Source organism: Neolamprologus multifasciatus, chromosome 20 (genome assembly GCF_963576455.1).
Source record: "Neolamprologus multifasciatus chromosome 20, fNeoMul1.2, whole genome shotgun sequence".
Taxonomy (NCBI): domain Eukaryota; kingdom Metazoa; phylum Chordata; class Actinopteri; order Cichliformes; family Cichlidae; genus Neolamprologus; species Neolamprologus multifasciatus.
In genome coordinates, this window is record NC_140458.1 from 23,600,940 (window position 1) to 23,622,454 (window position 21,515).

The 21,515-nt window shown below is 40.6% G+C and overlaps 1 protein-coding gene across 3 annotated transcripts in view; it reads right to left on the reverse strand.

Moving 5' to 3' along the window:
• Positions 1-21,515, reverse strand: part of LOC146494956 (plexin-A1-like) — a 306,263-nt gene that overhangs the window by 246,919 nt on the left and 37,829 nt on the right. For all 3 annotated transcript variants that reach the window (XM_085145283.1, XM_085145280.1, XM_085145281.1), the window contains exon 2: positions 13,850-15,221. In XM_085145283.1, coding sequence (XP_085001409.1) covers positions 13,850-15,025 — 1,176 coding nt within the window. In that variant the 5' untranslated portion in view covers positions 15,026-15,221. The remainder of the gene's footprint in view (positions 1-13,849; positions 15,222-21,515) is intronic.

Genomic DNA, 21,515 nt, shown 5'->3' on the forward strand with positions numbered 1-21,515 from the left:
TAAAAAAAGGGAGAACCATTTCTGTTATCTGCCAGATTATTTGCAAAAAGCGCTCCAAACTAAACCATGCTGAGTCATCCACTACACACTAACACAGCAGCTGGAGAAAAACACGAAAAAAAAAAAACTGTTCAAAAAATGTTAACGTGTCAACGAACTGTTAACTTTAGTTTAACAAATAAAAAAAGGCAGATCATTTACATGGCATCCTCGTTATTACATCCAGAACGAGGTGTCAGTGGCTTTTTATGTGGAAAATATAAATAAATAAATTTTACAAATTAAATATGCTTTCTCTTTTTTTTCCCTCCACTATTCTGCGAGTTCACGGGTGGAGGGAAGACACTTCGACATTTCAGCATCTGTTGTTTTGGCTTGGATGAAATGAGGAGTATTAATGGAGGGATGTAGGGAGAGCCTGGCAGCATGGAGATGTGCTCTGGTGGAACGAAAAGCTGCAGGCTAAAAAGGGAGAGAGAGCGAAACTTCAGCCTCAGAGGTGAGAGTCAGTGGAATAGCTGTGATGCCAAGAGATCAACATTTATTTCACAGCTAGATTTATTCTGCACAGTTTTCTTGCACTCTGCTGGTTCATTGTTCTGCTCCTGAACTTAAATCTTGTGCGCGTCTCTTGTCGTTTTGGCTCGATTTCTTTCACCCTCAACGTCTCAACTAAAAACAGTCAAAGGAGTTGAAACATAACTCACATAAAAACACATAACACTTGACTGACCTGCGATGTGTAAACTTGTTGAAGATGTATTTGTCTGTGCATGACACTGCAGCGTGTTTTGCACTCTGTCACTCACATCAACCCCCAATTTCCCACTTCTTTATTGTATTTTTGCACTCTATTCCCCTTAAAAACAGCATCTGCACAACATGCGCAAGTATAAAAACACCATAGAGTAAATTTGGAATTATCTGAACAGCTCTTGAAATAACCCACTGTCTAACTTCCTAACTAAAGCCATCCCTTCTTCCATTTTTCCACTCCTTGGTGCAGGAATCCACGCATGTAGGATGCCTCATCGAGTTCAGTGTTTATGGCACTCAATGTACTTTAAAACGCCTTGAAACACACTTTTGGGTTAATTAGTTTTAATTGCCGACTTTCAAACGGAGAGGATGAATCACGAATGCGGGTCCTGTTGCTTTAAGTGGCGCCCTGGTGAATTCCAAAACAAGGTGGAGCACATTTGAAATCCCTGTTAGTCTCTGCAATTGTGAAGAACTGATCCCCACTGGGAAACTTTTCTGGGTCATAAATTCATGAAGGTGTGAAGCAAAACAAAACACACAAAGCAGAGAAATCCCTAGAGGCTGAGGGAAGAGAGGGCTAGAATCCAACACTTGAGTGTCAGTTGGCCATATAGGTTAATGTGCCACAGTGGAACAGCAGCTCGCTTTACCCCAGATAGCCTCTGCCATCAACTGAGCTAATTCCACATGGAAAGTTCCAGTCTGCCATGTCGGGGCTTTTTTTTCTTGGCACAGTAGATTTGTTGACAGCAGTCATACATATTTTCAACACTGCCTGCTGGAAAAATGTCTATTTTCATCTTCACATTAGTGAAATTTGTACTGTAACACAACATGTAATCATGACTTACGTTCATCTACATTAAGATTCAGAATTTTAACGAATACAGTTTTACTGTATTGAACATCAACGCTTAAAGCTATGTCTCTTAGCCGCATTTGATGTCAGAGTCCTGGACGTTTGAATTTCGTTTTTTTTATATTTTCTTTATCGTTTATTCTTTATGGCATTTTGAGTTTTGTCCTAAGCAGGTATCTCCCGGTTGGTTTCCTTATGTTATATTCTCAGGCCTTCTTAGTTTTAGTTTTGCTGTCTAGGATATCTTCACGGTTATAGTCAGTGTTGGGGGTTAATGTAATCACATTACATTTTTCAGTAATGCATTGCTGTGCTAGATTCAATAATCACTTACAGTTGGGGGTACTTGTTCCCCCCTTTTAGAGAAACTGCTGTAGTTGATACAGCGTTGAATGCCAACATCCTTTTTGAGCTTGCCATCAGCATTTTGTTGCAAAGCTGTATTCCTTCAGAACAGCAGCTTCACTCAACAACTTTAGTGACTCTAAGTCCACACACCTGAAATGAAATGACATACAGATTGTCTAAAGTCTGAAATCAAAGAGATGCTTTAAGCACTTAAGACGGTGACCGCTGGCAGATCATTTCAGCTGCTGCTAATTAGCATAAATTCTGTGGGATGTTTGTGTGCTCTGTGCAGGCAGCTGAATTTTCAGTTTCAGGAATGAAATACACCGACTTAATACTTTTGAAACATGACCTTCAACGCTTGGATCAGTAGGGTACACCTATTCTCTGTATGTGTGAGATAATAATCAATATTTCTCAAAAGTTTTCAGCACAATAATATATTTATATTCTCTCGTTTTTAAGCTTGAGACTGGGCAGGTGTACCGAGCTGTGCTGAGGTATATATAGTTTCAGGTTGGATAAGTACTGGCTGGTATCTACTGTAATATTTAAGGATTTTAAGGGCCAGAAAATTTTATTAGGACATCACAGACATCTAGACTGACACAGATACACGGATACAGAAACACTTTTGGTTTCCAGAACGCATCTGCTACTCTTGGCCTACATTTACCAAATGTAGGCAAACATCACGTCTGTGATTTTGCCAAAATGCACTTTCTATGTAACATGAGCCAGATGATGCTCTTTAAGCTATTCTGTCCATCTGAGCACTGCACACTAAAATCTGTGTAATCTGAACTAAAGCCTTCCCTGACAGCCATAATCCAATTATTACAGACCTCTACAGAAATTCACCCAAATATGAGAGGCTGTAAAATACTACGGGGCTGTACGGTGAGAGTGGCAGGCACAGAGTGACACAGAGCAACACAAGCTGAAAATACAGGCATGCAGCTTCAACTCCATGCATTCATGCACACTGCGGTGCAACCAGACTGAAATCAAATGGCATGCTATGCGCAATTTAACAGGATTACAAGTGGCTGACTTACAAAATTCACACACACATACATATATGTATTGTAAGAAAACATGTAAAAAGGTAGCACATCACAAACTTTGGAGTCAGCAAGGACGAATTACTCGCTTTGACTCAAATCATAGCAGGAATACATTTCTGCACTGCAGCACGGAGTCTTTACGTGAGCTATACAAACTGATCCAAAATGCTTTTCACAGGGACCAGTCAACAGTGCATCATTAGAAGAACTGAATACAACAACGTCTGCACTGATCATCTTGCAGATATGAGCAGAAACTACAAATACAAATACAATGCTTTATTTCCTTCACTAAAGACGTTATGTTGTTGGTAGTGTGTACGTGTGTGCGTGTCATTCTGCCTGTGAACACGATAGTTCGAAAAATCTTTGGATGATGATCGGATAAAACTTCGCAGGGTTGTACAGTGGGGTCATGTTAACAATCTATTAAAATTTGGCTTACATCCACAAAGGTCTTCAAGGTCAACTTAATTATTTATTGGTCAAAAATTGACAAAAAGCCTTAGAACTTAGAAGCTATGATTCTAGGTAAAGATAAAATAAAGATTAAATAAAGATAAAAAAAAAAATATCACATCACATTTGACCTCTGACCTCCTCTTCAAGATCAATAGAATGATCTTAAGGTTAAAGTGCTAATAATGCTACATGGAGCTATTTAAAACTATGTTTCTTACTCTGACTGACTGTATTGACAACATATAGACATATAGGGAATAATATATGGGATTTAAATAATAATAATTTAATGGGTTTTCTTTGGGAAAACATATTAAAATTGTGATTAAAGACTGATCATATTCAGGATCAGAGTTTCTCTTCAACTTGAAGTGCTGTTGTATTATACTTTATGCTGCATACAATGGGGGCTACATAAGATGCAATAATGCATTTGGGAAAAGTGACTGTTTCAGTCCTTAGCTGTGTACTAACCCTGCCCTAGTGTATATATGTAAATTAATTTTATATATCTAGCATAAACGTACTACGATGTAAACAAACCCAGAAAACAGATGCATTTGGGCCTAATTTGGGATCCGGCTGGCATTTATGCCTCAGATACGGCACTGGCAATTACTGTTCAGACCCGATGTGGCCCAAATGTTATGCGCCGGGGCTTGACACGGGTTACAGCAGGTGTTGAGTGGGCCTCATGTGACCGATAGGTCATAGGATGGCGCTGACACGAGAAGCCCCAAATGTTTGGTGTGCCAAAAGAGGCCTGGATGTCGCGTCATAGCCTCATCCTGATATCTACCACTCAAAGCTAAACGTGACACACGGAAAACTGCAGATGTCAGCCGCATCTGAGTGAAATACTGCTATCTGGGGGAAAAAGAAGGTGACTCATTGTTGACTGCAAAGTTTGTGCTGTTCAACAGTTCTTATTAGTTCCTATGTTGTCGTGCAACCTTTTTTTCTTCAACACATTGTTCCAGTGAAAAATCAAACATATTTCTAAGACATGTTGGTAGTGAAATGTTTAAGATACATAAAGTAAAAACTGAATCGCTGCAGGCAAAATGTATTTCAGACCTGCGTATGCGTATCCATATCCAGACTGAAAAAAAGAGGACGCCAAGGGACGTCTTTAAGTTTTATCTCGCCTTGCAGAGCCTGCTGAGTAGCAGGCAGGAGAACCCAAACGAAGCTGGGACAAACGTGTACATTTGCTGTAAACCTGCACATGCACGAATATACCCCTTCCATTTCCACGTACAGTATATGAATAACTGAAGGAACAAATATGCATTAATTAATGAATACGGCCGCGCTAACACACATGCGTGCACAGATCTCTGTGATAAACCCGTGCAAACACGAGAAAGCATAAACGCCCATCAATAAATAATTACACTCTTCATTAGATGCTGCAGGTCAGCATTTTGTGAATGTGCTGCATTGATTTGTGGCCTGGACGACCACCAGAGGCTCGTAGTGAAAGGGGGAGGAAGCTGTTGACTTTTTGACCCAGTTAAATAGCTAATAGGAGAATTGTTTTTCTTCTATTTGGTGAAGTTACACCAGCTCCAGACTTTTTTTTCAGCCTAATAGAGAAGGACTATTCATTTTAAAAAGCGATTCTTAAACTGCGCTCTTGCTGTTGATATTTCTGTTCAGCGTCAACTCGGAAATCTGCTGCTGAGTTTCTGAGAAAAAGGTCACTTCAGATCCAACTCAAACAGCTTTAAGGCTAAGCAGTCACAAGCTCCAAACACTCCAAATCCGTAACAAGCTCACACTCTCATGAGTGCCACTGCAGCCATTAATCCACTTTGTCATGTGGTACACTTAACAATGAACACCACTGTGCATTAAGTTTAGTTAACAGGCACCATTCCATTCATACTGGATCGGAGAATTTCCGTGTTTTGAATTAATATAAATTAGGAGATTTCGATATGAAGAGGAGGTGAGGGGGGCTTATGTGACTCACCCTGGAGCAGAAAATATCACGACACAAAAACATATGGGGAAGTATTACGGCTGAATTCATTAAAATGCCTCGAGGTATCTAACATTTCGCTGTGTCATGCATCAAAACGTCTTTAAAAGGCAGGAGCGAAAAGTGCACCTCATCAAAAAGTACTTCCCCCCCAATGGGCTGTATTCTAGACAGCATCTGACAGCAATTCACCCCTATGCTGCATGTATTTATCACAGCGCTGTAAAAGAATCTCTTTCCAAGTCACTTAGTCTCCAGCAGAGTCATAAAAAACTTGAGTTTTTTAATACAAAGGGGAAGTTCCCGCTCTAGCCTCAGATAACACAGCCTGCTTTCAGTGCTATCACCTGCTCTTTTAGAAACAGTGTCAACAGTAGCAAAATAAGGCAAGGCAATGTACAGATCATAGGTTGAGTGCCTCTTTTTTGGGGGAGAACACATTTATGCCCCATTACTTTGGAACAGCTCATAATGCAGAACTGCATTACTGTACTTCATTTATTCACTTGCAGCGCAGACACAATGGTGAACCACCTACAGTTGAAACCGTGATAAATCCTGAATCTGAATAATTTATCCATCATCAATCTTAAGTTTCTTAAGTGTAGTAGTTGCTGGCAAAAGCTGGGGTGCCACTCAGAATGAAAGTCAGACTTTTTTTTTCTTCCCTACCCATCCAACAAACGAATTAACTCTTAGTCCAATCCCTTGAAAGCAGGAAGTCCACAGTACACATAAGACATCAGGGAAAACACAAGAAAAATGAAATTCTGTGCTGTTTCTAACTGCAATCAACTATCACACACATTGCTCCTTTTCCACTCAGCAGTCACAAAGCCAAATGTTCAGCCTCTCCAGCTATGCTACAATAGTCCTACAACAGTTACAACAGCTCCCAATGAAAAGCATCTGACGAGTTAAATTTGGACAAATTTGGTCCTTTGACTTTTCTATGTAGTGGTTGCTATCACTATGACACTTTGTCTAAGCTTTCTGGGGTGGTTGTAGTTCAGGTGGTAGAGCAGGTCATATATTAATTGGGAGGTTGGTGGTTCAATCCCTGGCTGCTTCAGTCTGCATGCTGAACTTCAAGTTACTGTCCAATGTATCCAGTGTGAGTGTTAGATAGAAAACATATGGAACGAAAGTGCCGGTGAAAATGAATAAGGCATGCAGGCAGGATATAGAAGAATGGCAGTCTATGGACCTGTCAATACCTTGACATGTGAACATGTCAAGGCAAAAGACACTTGGACAGATTTGGCTGGTAACAATTGAAAGGTAGATTATAACATAATTTTAGTTTTGAGTACCTCTAAAATTTAGCTAATACAACTCTACAGCTAGTGTTATGAGTATTTCTCACCACTGTAAACTCCCATTTGAAAGCTCCCTGAAAACCCAAGTAATAAACACGATTGTAAAAAACACTGAGTATCTTTATGTGTCTTGTTTTGTGCTTTGAGCATTTTGGTTGAGTCTAGCTAGTCTCGTAGCTCTTCAACAGACTGCTGTTTAGTAGCATACTCTCTCTATGGTGCTTTGCTTGGAGCCAGTTAGCTAAATTAGCTTGAACTAGCTGGAGGCTAATTGATAAGAAAACAGTTGTGTCACAATACATGATTAATTTTAATTACTAAGGTTATTTAATTCTGCCTCATTCATCCAAAATAAACTAACGGGAATAAAATTCTGATTGCTGTATGTATTACAGATTGCTACTTAACTCTTTAGCTTTAACTCACTATTAATAGTGCACACAAGGGAATTTTTAGCTTAGTGAAGCTTTCTTTTTCAGCTAAATGCCTTCTTTGGGACTCATAGAAGTAATCTCTTTTCACGTATGTACACAGAATTCCAGGCTTTTCTAATAACATTCAGATAATAATGCCATCACCTAATTGTTTAACCAGGACCAAATCAAAGTGTTCCAAGTAAAAGAAAACCTTATTTGCTTAAAATGAATAGAACGTCTACCACTGTTAGAGTTCCCACTTCACTCCTACTGCATTGTGCTTGCGCTGATAATTGTATATTTTACTTTAAGATAAATGATCAAGCTTCTTCATCAAATATTAAGAAAATGGTAATATAAGTTCAGCCATTGAAGCCTTCAAATTCCCCACCCAGCAGGCCCAAAGAGTAATGCAATGTAGATGAGACCCATCACTAATGAGACTAAAGACACAATGGCGAGATCAGGAAAGAATGAAGTCGTGAATGGACACAAATACATATGCACGCACTTAGTCACCAGACGCCTGGAAGACAGAATACAAAATGCCACAGAAATAGACTATAATCCTGGCCAGCAGTGATCAACACTGATAAATATTAATAAACACTATTATGCTCAGAGAAAAATAGAGACAGAGCAAGCAAGAGAGGGAGAAAAGATAGAGGCAGAGTCAGGCAGAGAGAGGGAGCAGTAACAATAGAGGAATCTTCTTGCTCTCTGCAGGCAATTTTCCCACTGACGTCCACCTTGTTTTGTGCAAACAGTGCGGACTCACATGCACGAACACTTGCACGCTCTTATTATCAGGCCATTTTCCTCTGTTTGTTTTCACCGTTGTTTTGTCCTGCTTCTTTGGAGGCCAGGATAAGAGGTGGGCACACACACACACAAATGAGAAGTATACAAAGTGGGGAAGAGGCAGAAAAAAATGGAGATAAAGTGAGCCTTAAACACACACACATATATACACACAGAGGATAGTATCTCACCCATTCTCTGCCTGAATCAGTCTCATTAGTCATGCTAAGGCTGTAGTGTTGCTGGGTCGGGCTGCTCGCAGAGCTGTGGAGCTGGACTCCAGCCCACAGCCAGAGAAGGTCACCCACCACTCAGTTTAACTCCCGCAGGACCAACGCTGGCCTCTTCCTGATAATAAGCGGACATCACGATGCACGGGGAGAGACCTGCAATCCCAGACACACCTAATCTGGTGTAGAGCTATGGGACAAGACGACCCACACAAATCAGATCTTTTTAGTTTTATAATGTTGCATGATTTAAAGTTTAAAATAATTCTTGTGCATTTCTTATACCAGGCTGTGCTCGACCTGCTCTCTGAAAACAGTCATCTGAATTCCCTTCCTTTTACATTTAAGTAATGTTTCTTCTGATTGGAGTTGACCTTATCATAATTATCCATTCTCACTAACGTACAGATCCAATGGTGGCCCAATGGATCAATGGAAGCCTGACCTTTCAGCGTATAGGGATTACTTGCACATAAGCTGATCTCATTATTTGAAACTCTTATTAAAAGTCAAAGTATAACAGAAAATCACAGTAGGTCCCCTTTAAAAAAAACTGGGTGAATACAGCATTAGCCATAGAGCATAAAAATATTTTAATTAAAAAATATTAATTTCATAGAAAGAGAAAAAGTTCTAAATGGCCCTTTAAAACACATGTTTGGATGACACCCTTTTAAAGGACATGCCAAAATCATCACTGCTGCTGCCAGCAGCTTTTGGAAGCCACATAATTATTTAAATAGTGGATGGTGTGTAGTCAAGGGGGTTTTAGCTGATTGTAACATAAATATACCGATGCTATCTGAAAGGTTCGACTTTTAGTGAGCCAGTCTGGTGGAAAAATCGACACCATGAGGACAAAGGAGCACAAACTCAGCTAAAAAACAGTGATTGAAAAGCTCAGGTCAGCGCAGTGATAGAAGGACACTTCCAAGTAAGTGAACATGCCATAGAGTCCAGTTAAAGGAATCATCATAAAAACCGAAAGAGTTTGGCGCTGCTGTAAATCTGTGTTTGGAACTGGCCGGCTGATCGTCCAAGAAGAAGAGTAAAAATAGATCTGCCAACAAAGAGACCGGCATTAACTACATTCTGATAAATGTGGGTGTGTTAAGTCTTTTGTACTTCTATACTGACCACATTTTGATGTCATCACACCTACAAGGCAAAGAGGAAAGGTATACGAACTGTAGCTTCAAATGAATGGGAGTAAACATTTTGAGTCCTGCTCATTCAGAGAGGTTAACATTGATTGTACAGTTTTTCACCTTTGCTGGCAGCCTGTGAGCATCACCTGACACCTGTTTTATTTCCTCACATCACACTTCCCTGCTTCAAGTTCTCGTTCACACTGTAACCACTGAAGTATGATCGGCCCACATTAGGGAAAAAAGAAACTACTACGAAGTCTCTTTTTATATCATTTCTAAGCAATTTTAAGAATTGGGATAACATTCACTGTTACTGTTCTGGGCAGAGTTAAGAAACCTTTGTCCATCTGTCTCTCCATTGTTGTGTTTATCTCTCCCTTTCCCTATCACTGTTTTCCTAACTATGTTCCCTGATACTATATGTTCATTCTACCATTACTGACCCCCGGGCAAGCAGGCAAGCAAACTGAGCAAACAAACCTCTCTGAAATGTGGTAGGACGTTTGAGTACAAACACAGGACAGAAATTCCCTCCAGTTGGTCCTGTTGCTCTCTTAGCTTAAAGATTTCATGATCTACTTGTGCACACTATACTCTGTGCTTTAATAGACGTCCCAAATCTCTCAACTCACTGGATAAATTACATCATACAGACTCTGAAAAACAAACATCATCGATGATTACCCAAACTTTTATATTATACCACCTAAGCTGCCAGAGGAAATTTGGAAGTTTTAGAGTGTGAGGTTGGGCACATATAAAACTGTGACCTGTTTTTTTTTTTTTTGTTACAATAACCCAAAAAGTGCTTAATAGTAAGATTTCGCGTCAGACAAAGTGATTAACTTTGATAGAGTTCAGGTAGACATTACTGTTCGAATAACCTGACCTTGTCTTTTCAAATGAGCCTGTGCTGATAGTTTCCACATGACACTCACGCAAAAGCAACGAGCTGTCACCGCTCACATCAGGAAACTATGAACATGCCTGTACAAGATGATGAATTTGTCACAGCGCTATCCCAGAGCGAGCTCCACCAACACAACCTTGATCGATAGCGGGGAGAACGACAGATGGCCATAAAGGACGATCGTGTAACTGTATGCTCATTAGCATAATCGCCTGCATACCTATACAGTAAACTCACAATGGCCTTGTGAGTTTACTGTATAGGTGCGCAGCTTGCACACCACCAGCGGGCTTGTGACAGAGATGTTGTTTCTGTCTTGCACCAAGCTGTGACACTTTAAAGAAGAAAAGTCAATGACCAATTATAACATGCTCAACATAACAGGGATATTTGAAAATCTGTATTGTGTTCAAGTAAAGGCAAATTCTTTCATATCACAAGCGTGTACATTTTACTCAACATGAGTGCAAGGGTCCAGACCAAAAAACATAATAATGCAGAAACGTGGCTGCACAAACCCAAATTTCTGCAGGTCTAGTTTATGTTTTTATTATAGTCAGATAATATTAATTGGCTAAAATTGGCTGTGTGAAGCATTTATCCCTTGTAGCACCATATAAAAACAATCTACCCTTCTTTATTTCATGATAATAACATCTAATGTATCGCTACAAAAGCTGACTTACACATCGTATATTATAACGTCACCAAGTAGTTAATCAACCACCAAGAAATGGCTGAAATGAACCATTTTTAGCATTTATGGACCTCATTTTCGTTTAATGGTCAACAGCTCAAACAGACATGTACTAGCATAAATAAAGCACAATATGGTAGTGCAATGCTAAAATTGCTAATAATATTATTAGAATCAACAAATTAATTTAACATTGTGCAGCATATTTAAGTAACCTTTCTTCTCTGGGTGCAAAGTGGCACATTAATCAGCTGCCTCTGTCAACAACTGAATGTTCAATAAAGCAGGCTTACATGCTTACTGTAACAATGCTGCAAAAGTAATGCTTTCCATATATAATATTGACCACGTTAGCAATTACAGTTTAACATGTTTAGCAAGCTAACACTTACTAATTAGCCATTCTCAAAAAGCACAGCAAATACTTATGGGACTGCCAACAGTTTTGCAGTGCTAATGATTGCCACCTATAATGTGCACTATGTCAACTGTCGCAGATTAACATGTTTAGCTAATACCTGCTAATTAACCTTTCCCAAAAATTACAGATAGGGCTGATGGGAATGCAGTCTGCGTTAATCTGAATATGGGACTGAATAAGAATTCAACGAGGCGTTTATGAAGGTTTTCTTCCAATGCTAAATGAATATATGTATTTATTTATTTTATCTGCTTACAGTAAGATCAGAGGATCTGATCTTCTCTGAAGACTATATCCTTGAATGACCACAAATGTTTGCACATTTTTTGGCAATGCATCCAGCAGTTTTGCCATAATTGGACTGACTGACATATCTAGAGCTGCTAGTGTAGCTAAAAAGATCTGCTAGTTAGCCTTCTATGTCTTCTGCCTTCCTTTATCTCTAACATTTTTTAATTAATTCCTGTTCTCTACGACCAGGCTTCGGTCACACTTTTCTTCACACCTTCCCTTCTGTCTTTGCTACCTCCTTTTTTGTCTTCCTTCCTAGCAGTCCATGCGGCCACCTTCCATAAAACCCACCACTCTGACTTTCTGTCATTCTTCATCACTCTCCTCCCCTTTATCGCTGCATCGTCTGTTCTATCCGCATTGTATTTTCAGATCACATCCAGACTCTGGCTTTACACACTAAGTCACTCTATACCTCATCACTCAGAGGAAAGTCAAGGAGAGGGCAGAGAGAGATGGTGAAAGAGCAAAGGCTTGAGAAAAAGGGGAATGAGACAGAAGAAGCTGAAGGCAACCAAAAGAAACAAGATTGCAAAAAAAAAGGGAAAGTGGGGGGGTTACAGGTCAAAAATTAAAGACAAAGAAAAAAGGTCAAGAAGAAGAGTTGCGGAGGGGAATAAGAAAGAAGAAGATAAAAGAAGAAGCAGAGGGAGAGCGGGGTTAGCAAATGAAAGAAGCCCTTATGCTAATGATGGGACTAGAGTAAAGACGTAGGAGCGAAAGAGAAGATGGAATAGCAGAGAGGGGAAGAGGAAATGGAGACAGGGAGGTGGAGAGTAGTTCAGAGATTTATGGCAGGGTGTTATGGAGCACCGACTAAATAACAGAAGGTGAGACCAGGTGAATTATTCATGAGGATACTGGGCTGTGAGTGTGTGTGACATGTGGGTGACAGGAGCAGGTGAAACACACACACACACACACACACACACACACACACACACACGTGTCTCTAAGACACCCTTAGGCCAGCTCATCTATGAGTATGAGCAAAGACGAGCCATCCACTACCTGTAGATGAAATTATTTAAAAAAAAACAAAACCAACAACAACACAAAATCTCAGCAAGACAGCTGTTGTGTGCTCAGACTAAAGAAATATGGGGACATTTTAACAAAATGAAAAACTAATTTGGGATGCATGAAAGTTTTGATCCCTCTAGCTCATGCCCGTGTTGGTACTTCTCTCGGCACTTGACAACCAGAAGTCAATTCATTCTAATTTAGGTCTTTTAGTTCCACATCTGGTGCTTTCACATGGATCATTAGACACTTTATGGAAGTTTGGCTACTGTGCTGCAGGTAGACTGGATGTTCTGCTTTATAACAAACAGCTTCTTTCTTAAAAAGATCGTGTAAACACATTCTCCCACTATGTTAAAATGCTGTTCTTATAATAACATTTATTCCATGTGGCACAAAATGTGGAATTGTGCCTACACTTTGATTGCCCAAACCAAAATGGAAAACATCACTTTGCCATGTTTGAGGATATGCTGACATTCTTTTGGAGTATGGATAGGAGTATGGAGAGGAGTATGGATCTCCCTTTTTCTGGAAAAGCAGAAACCTGGCCCCTTTGACATGATACTGACACTTTAAATACTACGATAACAAGAATCCAAAAGCACTTATAATAACTATAGATGCATAATGAGTTGTTACGTTAAAGACTCTATTTACTCACATGGCTTACAGTGGTTTACCTCACTCCCTACCTCGCTCACGCCCACTAGAGGTGTGTTTTCGGGTTGTTGGTTCTTCTACCAACTTTTCCAAGTAGATGCCTCACTATGATCATGTGTTGATGATGAAAAACCTCTAATTAATCTATTAAAATCGCTTCAATGACTGGACAGAACCTTCTCAGACACGGCTGGTATTGGCACAACCTGAACCTGTGATCACTTCAGTGCTTTGGGAAAGGTGCGAGCTAATGAGGCTATCAGCCAAATAAAAGCTGTAACCAAGCTTCAATAAACAACAAAAAAGACATAATTTTTCCTTTTCCGGGGTTAAAAAATGCAAAATTCAAGGTTGCACAATCATAGGAGGAAACAATCCACACAGGTACGGATGATCACAAGCAAAGAAAACACTTCTGGGAGTTACTGTCTCAAACACTCACCGAGTTGATGCAGGCCAGCTCCTTGTTGAGCAGCCAGGGCAGGGAGAGTTTCCCCTCTCCTCTGTAGCACGACTGAATCCTCTCTTTAATCTTCTCCTTTATCTGCCTCATTGTGAACAGGCACAAAGCTGACTCCTTCGGCGGCTTGGCTCTGTTCTTCTGACCCTGCGCAAACACAGTAAATAGAACCTCCTCGTGCTCCTGAATACCAAGCGAACGTGCCAACCGGCTCCCCGGCCGGGCTAAATAAGCATCCTGAACTAGGCGGTACTCCACTCCGTCCTTGGTGCAGCCGATGGGGAACTCAACGTAGGAGTAGAACTTGGGATCGTCAACACACAGGCGGACAATCTTAGAGGTGAAGAACTGCTCGCTGGCCGCATCTGGGGAAGTGAGCTGGGTGTCGAGCTGTAAGGTGAGGTAGTACACAAACTGCTCGCTGTTGAAGCCGTAGATGTAGTAAATGTCGAACGCGGGGAACTTTGAGAGCGTGTCTGAGGGAATCTTGAGCTGGGAAGAGACAAACTCATCCTGGTACACGAAGCTGAACATGTCAGCGTTTTCCTCGTTGGACATCAGCTTGCGACTAGACAGCGTGGGGAAGTACTCAGACTTGCCATCGATAGGAGTGCCGACAAAGAGCTTCCCTCCGCCTCCAAAAATATCCGGGGAAATCACGACGCCCGACATGGTGCCCGCCTCGGCCACACTGGATAGATAATGCTCTTTGCGATGGTGGGGTTCGCCCAGCTTGAACAAATCATCCAGACGCAGGAACTGGCATATTCCCTGGGAAGTACTTCCACATGCAATCAAGCGGTTGTGGGCAGCATCGAGCAGAAGGAGTTTATTGACATTAGACGTCTGCACCAGCTCGTGGGGGCAGGACTGTACACCAGGTGGAGGGTAACAGCGAGGGTTGTCTGTGACAGGACCGGTGACGTGGCTTCGTAGCTTGGTGACGTTGCTGGAGAGCTTATAGATCCAGTTGACGGCACCCAGGTAGACCTCGCCGGTTTTGTTGTTGACCACCAAATGTGTCAGGCCTCCTTCAGGAGGGGAGAAGGAGAGAAAGGGGGACGCGGAAGGAGTAGTAGAGGTAGAAGCCATGGAGAGAGGATGTACAAGGAAGAGGATGGGGAGGATGAGAAGGGGAGGGTTAAGGTGGGAAGACATGGTGGTGAAGAGGGGAGGGGGGTGTGAATGTGTAATCCTTTACAGGGTCAGTCAATGCCTTAGAGGAGCGCGGGGTGCAAAAGATGCAAAGGAGGAGTTTCCGAGCAACTGGCTTCCCCCGTCCTTTATTCCTCCTATCTCTGCTGTCGTTTCTATAACCTCATCCCCTGATCCTCAGCCTTGTCTGCCACCATCCCTGCAAAAAAAGGAAAAACAACGAAAACTGTCAATATATAGTTGTACACTTCCAGAGAACTGCCAACAATTATTCATTTGACTACATCAAAATGACAAGCCACTAAATATTACTCTGACTCAGACTCTGAGGACCAGATGCTGCAAGCAGAAACCAAAAAAAGAAAAAAGAAAAAATACAAATGAGGGCACTATCGGCTTTGTTTTATTGACTTCTCGACTCTTGGCTCGCACCACTTGGTGGAGTGCATCTTTTAAAAGAAGACAGAGGCCGAGCATTGCTCTTCTGCTTATTGATTGTCTGGAGGTATTAAAGGATTCAGCGGACAGGGTGCACTTTCACACACATAAATACATAAACACCTCAAAACCCTGTAGATGTGCTCATAAGCAGACATATAGAAAGGAGGCTTGCTATACGTATACAAAAAAAAACCTAAACTAAAACACACACACACCCAGGGCCAGCCACTGATGTGTGATAGCAGGTAAACACCCATAAATTACAAGCAGAGCTGCATGAGAGTCCTAAAGTATATTTACTACAGGGAAACAGAGCAGAGAAATACAGGCAGCCTGCCTTCTGAAAAAGAAAGGCGGAGGGAGGAACTGGTCAAAGCAGATAAAGCAGAAGAGACGGTGAGAGGGAGAGAAGTGAAAGCTATTTGGCTTCATACCAGTGGAAGTGGAGATGACTGGAAAGATTGCTATAAATGAAAACTAGGGAAAATAGTAAGGAAAGAGAAAAGCGGATGGACCATTCATCTATATTCCATTACTTTCATTTTATATTCACTTTTATTGTTTAGGGTCATGGGAAGCTTGAGATTATCCCAAAATGCACTTTGCACTGGAGCCTACCAAGGTGACACTGGACAGGGCCAGAGACACAGCACATCCTGGATAGGGCACGCCTGCAAGCTGCACCACATCAACCAAATCAATTTCATGAAGGTGAAATTGACTTGGTAGATTTGAAGGTGAAGCATTTTTCTAACCAAAAAGATTTTGGCATATAAGCGCTAATTCATTTGGCTATAAGCAACCTCTTTTTGCTATGTGAATAAAAAGCCTTTTATTTGGGCAAAAAAGTATCCATGTCTACAAGTTAACAAACCCTGAAGCCACCAATTTAGAGCTTTCCTCTTCCTCTCTGTGTAACTTCACTGGAAATGATTGGTGTGGTTCAAGAAGGGATACGCTTGTAGTGCTTGACGGCACTGCAGAGTCAGCTTACTGCCAGTTTTGTCATAGTGGTCAAACGGGATGCTGTAAAAAAAAAAAATCCATGTTGCCCCAGCAACACTGTGCTCATACAAAATATAAGTGACATATCAAACCCTGCAAAAAGCACAGAAGCGATAGGAGAAGTGACAATTCATGGCCGCACAAAGTACAAGCAAACTGCAAAATGAAACCACAGCAGAAGTTTTAAAAAAAATTGCAAAGTTCTTCCACTGGTCAACTGAGGTTTGTTCCAAAAGGAGAAGTTTAAACGTTCTACCAAAAAACCCCCAAAAAAACCCCAACCTCAAAACAAACCCCAACATGGTTTCAGCCTGCTAGAAAACTCAATTTGGTCTCTATAGATAATTTCCCTATTAATTCACATTGTAGGAGATTAAATTTTAATGTAATTGATCAGTTTAAAATTTATTAAGGTAGCTCAAAATGTTTTGAGTTCTGATAAAACTTTGTGGTGGTCATGGGGTCATGTTAACAATCCATAAAAATTTGCCTTACATCCAAGAAAGTTCTTTAAGGTCAACTTAATAAGTTGAAACAGCCAAAAAAAGGTGTCACATGTATTTTCAACACAACACATCCATTATTTTTATTATCCATTACTACTTTTTTGCTAGCTATCTTATTAAAATCACAGTGAATCACACGGTTGCTTTGCTAACCACACTAGCTAGCTAATGCTAGCATTAGCAGGTAACTGAGCATAACCCCTCCAAGCAACGTCAGAGAAAACCCAAGATGAGGCCAGTTTAGATCCCAAGCTTGGAGCATTATAACTGTAGCCCTCAAGCCAATAAGGGGTATGGATATGGATATGCAATGTCTGTCAAACTAACCAGCACAAAAACAAAATAGCGGTTCAAAGGCTAACCACATACAGTACTGTTCAATTTTCTTTTCATTAGTTCACGCAGAGAACAAAGCGAAGGCTTGTTTCATAATGGAGTTTGGACAGCAAACTATTCTCGTCTCCTGTTTCTGCCGCTGTTCCTTATTTCTCCCTTTCATTACATTCCTCTCCCTCTCTCTCTCTTCTCTCAGACACTTCTTGTCAATATTGTCTTTCATCTCCTGCCCAGCCATGATTACAGTGGCCCAGATGACGATGCTGTTGCCTGTCCCATCAGGACAATAAACCCACTGTTAGCATCTTGGACACATAAAAAAAAAAATGTGAACATATAACACACACATACAGTACGCGGTCAAAAGCATTTCTAAACCCTATCACAGACCTCATTGACTTCATCGTGCCGCATACCCTCACACATGTAAACTTAAGTGACATAAAACGGACCTTCCCACATGCAGTCAGGCACCGCGCGTGCACTTTATCATAATACACAAACACTTTAAGAGAAAGGAGAAGACTTGGATGCTACTATGCTAATAAATGACAACATAAGAATGTGCGGTTATTGTTGAACATTTTTGTCTCACCTTCTCTGATGTACTTTACACATTCTATTAATAAGTGAAAACCACATAGCACACGTGAACCCTGTGGCCGTATTGCTTCAATAGCCCTGAGTGCTGATGATTACAGGCGCTGTTTGACTAAACTGGGACAAAGAGATGAGAGGAAAGAGGAACACATGAACTGAAAAACACAAGGTAGTGATTTGAAAGTATTTTCTTTTATGTTGGAATTAGATCAAAAGAAGAAAATAGCTGTCATTATGAGGCAAGTTTGCTAGAAATGTGAATATGGATTCACAAATGATGAAAGAAAAATGCGACAGAGTAAACTGATGTGCCTCCCAATTCACGTCTCTGTCACTCTTTTATATGGTTATTGTATTTTGTGAATGTTTATTTTTCACAGATTTTACAATTTTGATTTTTGCACTTATTTTATAGATTTAAGCTGCACATGTCTGTTTACATGTCTGACTGAAATGTTTGCCAGCATTTCAGTCAGGTTGAGGTCTGAACTTTGACTGAGCCATTGCAGCACAATGTTCCTTTTCTTTTTTAGCCATTATGTTGTAGATTTGCTGATGTGCTTAGAACCATTGTCCTGTTGGCTAGGGTAGGGCAATATGGCCCAAAATATTTATCATGATACATTTGAAAATTTGCGATAAAGATATAACTCGCACGAGACAAAATACTTTACAACTCCACAACTCTATTAGTGCAAAAAACCCATCACTTTATGCGCCTGCGCGTTTTACCCATATTCTATTGCGATATTTCATTTTGTTATCATTGCTTAAAATTGTACCGGTATTACTGTGAAAGGTATAATATGGCCCAGCCCTACCATTGACCCAATTTGGCTGAATTTGGAGCACAGAAGAGTTCATGATTCTGTGGATGGAAAACAAGCCCAAATTATTACACCTCCACCACCGTGCTTAGTAGGTAATAAAGCAGTTAGTCTGATATGCTGCATTTGGTTTTCACCAAACAGAGTTCAGTGCATTAAGGCCAAACATCTCCACTTTAGTAGCACCCAATCAAAGGACATTGTTCCAGAAGTGGTGGTTTGTTCACATGTAACGTTGCAAACCTAAGCTATGTTACTGTGTTCTTTTTAGATCTCCTGGTAACGCTGTACAGTAAATTAGTTTTAACATTTAATGTGCTTTAAGTGAAGTCGGTAGAGCCTGAGGTGCAGCTCTGGGGCTTTTTTGTATTTTCTCTGAGCATTGCACAGTCTGACCTTGGGGTAAACTTGCTGGGACATCCACACCTGGGGAAATTAAAAGCTTAAGACCAACAAACTTGTACAGAGTGTTTATCGACACTGCCTGTGCATCACTGCAGTCTGCTGGCAAAAGGCATTTGCAACTCCATACTAAAGCCCAAGCTTCTAAAGTGATGCAAAATACTATCTGGTGTTCTTGTTGTTCATCATTTAAAGCCACCTCTAATCAGGAAAATATGGCACTTGATATATCACCTGATATATCGCATCATTAATTCTTTGAAGCTGATCAGCATCTCATCTGATAAAGGCCTTCACCTCTAAACGTGCGCGCGTGTTTGTGTCAGGGCTATCCCCAAGCCCACCTGCCACGTCAGATGAAGCTGTTGAGGCATTCAGGTCTGCCCCGAGCTGATTTATTGCTGTTGGCACATCGATTGCACACACAGCCACAGACCTAAGCCAAACACTTAAGCAAATTTATACACACCACTTCTTCAGCATGGAGCTCACATTCATGCCTGCCGGCCTCGCTTGGTGCGAGTCTGTTTGTATACGTGTGAGTTTATTCTGCATCTGGTCCATCTTAATTACTTGTCAAACAGTCATCCACACGCGTCAGCTTATATGTGAACTGTACAATACGTACACAAGGCATACATAATGAAACTTTGAAAACCGCAGGCAAAGTATAAACATTTATACAGATACCGTTTCCAATTTAAACACTTTTTTTCTGGACAAAGAGCCATAGAGAAAGAAAACGTTGGAGTTGGACTGAGCTGCTTGGAAACTTGACCTACATTTATTACCTTGTTGATTAAAGGACGTGAGCCCAGAGGTTTGGATTTCAACTTATAATCACGTCACCATAATCGTGTTGCTACAGCTTAAATGGGGTTTACGTCTAACTCCAAAAAGTTTCATTCACTTTTACACCTGAAGTTATTTGGAATTTAGCTTTCATAGAGTTCGGAGCTAATCAAGACGTTTAACCTGGAGAACCTGAAGAGGACCTAATTAGGAGAGACTTTGTTCAACCTAACTCACAAATTATGAGTAGGCAACCACTTTGATGCAGGAGGAGCTGTTTTTCTGGCTTGTGGGGGGCACAGACCACAGTGTCTGGGCTAAGTGAAGAGTAGACTTTTCTTGAACAGTTTCTCATGCTAATATTCACATTAACAGATCTCAACTTGCTGCTTTAAATTTGACGAGTGAGACAACAATTGCTGCAGTAATATTACACAAGTCTGGAGGTTTCTACTGTCAAATATAGAACTTCCTATCCCATGAACACAGTTTTTCTAGTTCCCTTTCCCCATAAATGATGTAACCACAGTAATGTCACCTATTCTTTAGTAAAGTTCCTTTGTGAAACTTTGAGCGAAGGCCTGAGGAGAAACAGTGGATGCTGTTGTTAATCAAAGGATAAAACATACCCAGCTGTTTTGTTTCCCTTTGACTTTAAAGGGGGTTTAATTTTCATCTCTGATTGGATAAGACTTGAAAAAAATTGAGGCCACAAACTCAACAGAAAACTGTTTACCGTGGTCACACACAAGAGAGCTAATGTGGGAATTTTCCATTGCAATCCTAAATAACCAGCCATCCTAAGGTGTTGCCCCGTATGGGACAATAGAAATAGAACTTGTTTAAGGTATTTTTTTAAATCTCGTATATACATTTTTTGTGAAAAAGTAAGTCATTTGATGTCAGTTGTACACTTCATATATGGAGGCTGAAATGAATGATGAAAGATGCCTCATCCAAATGAGTTGCACTGCTAAGACTTGATGTAATTAATTATTAAACAATAAAATATAATGCGAGCTCCATGCAGCAAATAAAAAGATGCTAGTGATTTCACTCTGAAGTGAAATCAGATTTTATGCCAAAGCGATAGTATTTAATATAGAAGATTCCTGGTTTAATTCCAAGAGGAGACACAGAGCCAATCTCAGGAATTCATACGGTTGTGTACTCCTAGTTTCAGCCCCAAGACCGGATAAATGTGAGGGTTGTGTCAGGAAGGACAGTCGGCATAAAATCTCTGGAAAATCAAACATGTAGACACATCTGCTGTGGTGACCTCTTGTGAATAAGGGAGCCCCCTTAATAAATACCTGACAGTACTTAAAGTACTGACGATGTGAACCGGTATGTCATATGCAAAAGTCAATGGTAAGCCATCATAAATGAGCACACCAACTGATTTTCTTTTAGATATGTCAAGGTAGACACAATCAGCCTATGCTTAGAAAATCTGATGGGATCTTTTCAAGTAAAAAAACAAAAACAAAAAAACTGCAGCTTACTGCAACAGATGGTAGCAAAATTACAGTCACAGTACAGGTCAGGTAAGGACAACAGAGGAGGAGATGTGAGAAGAGGGAT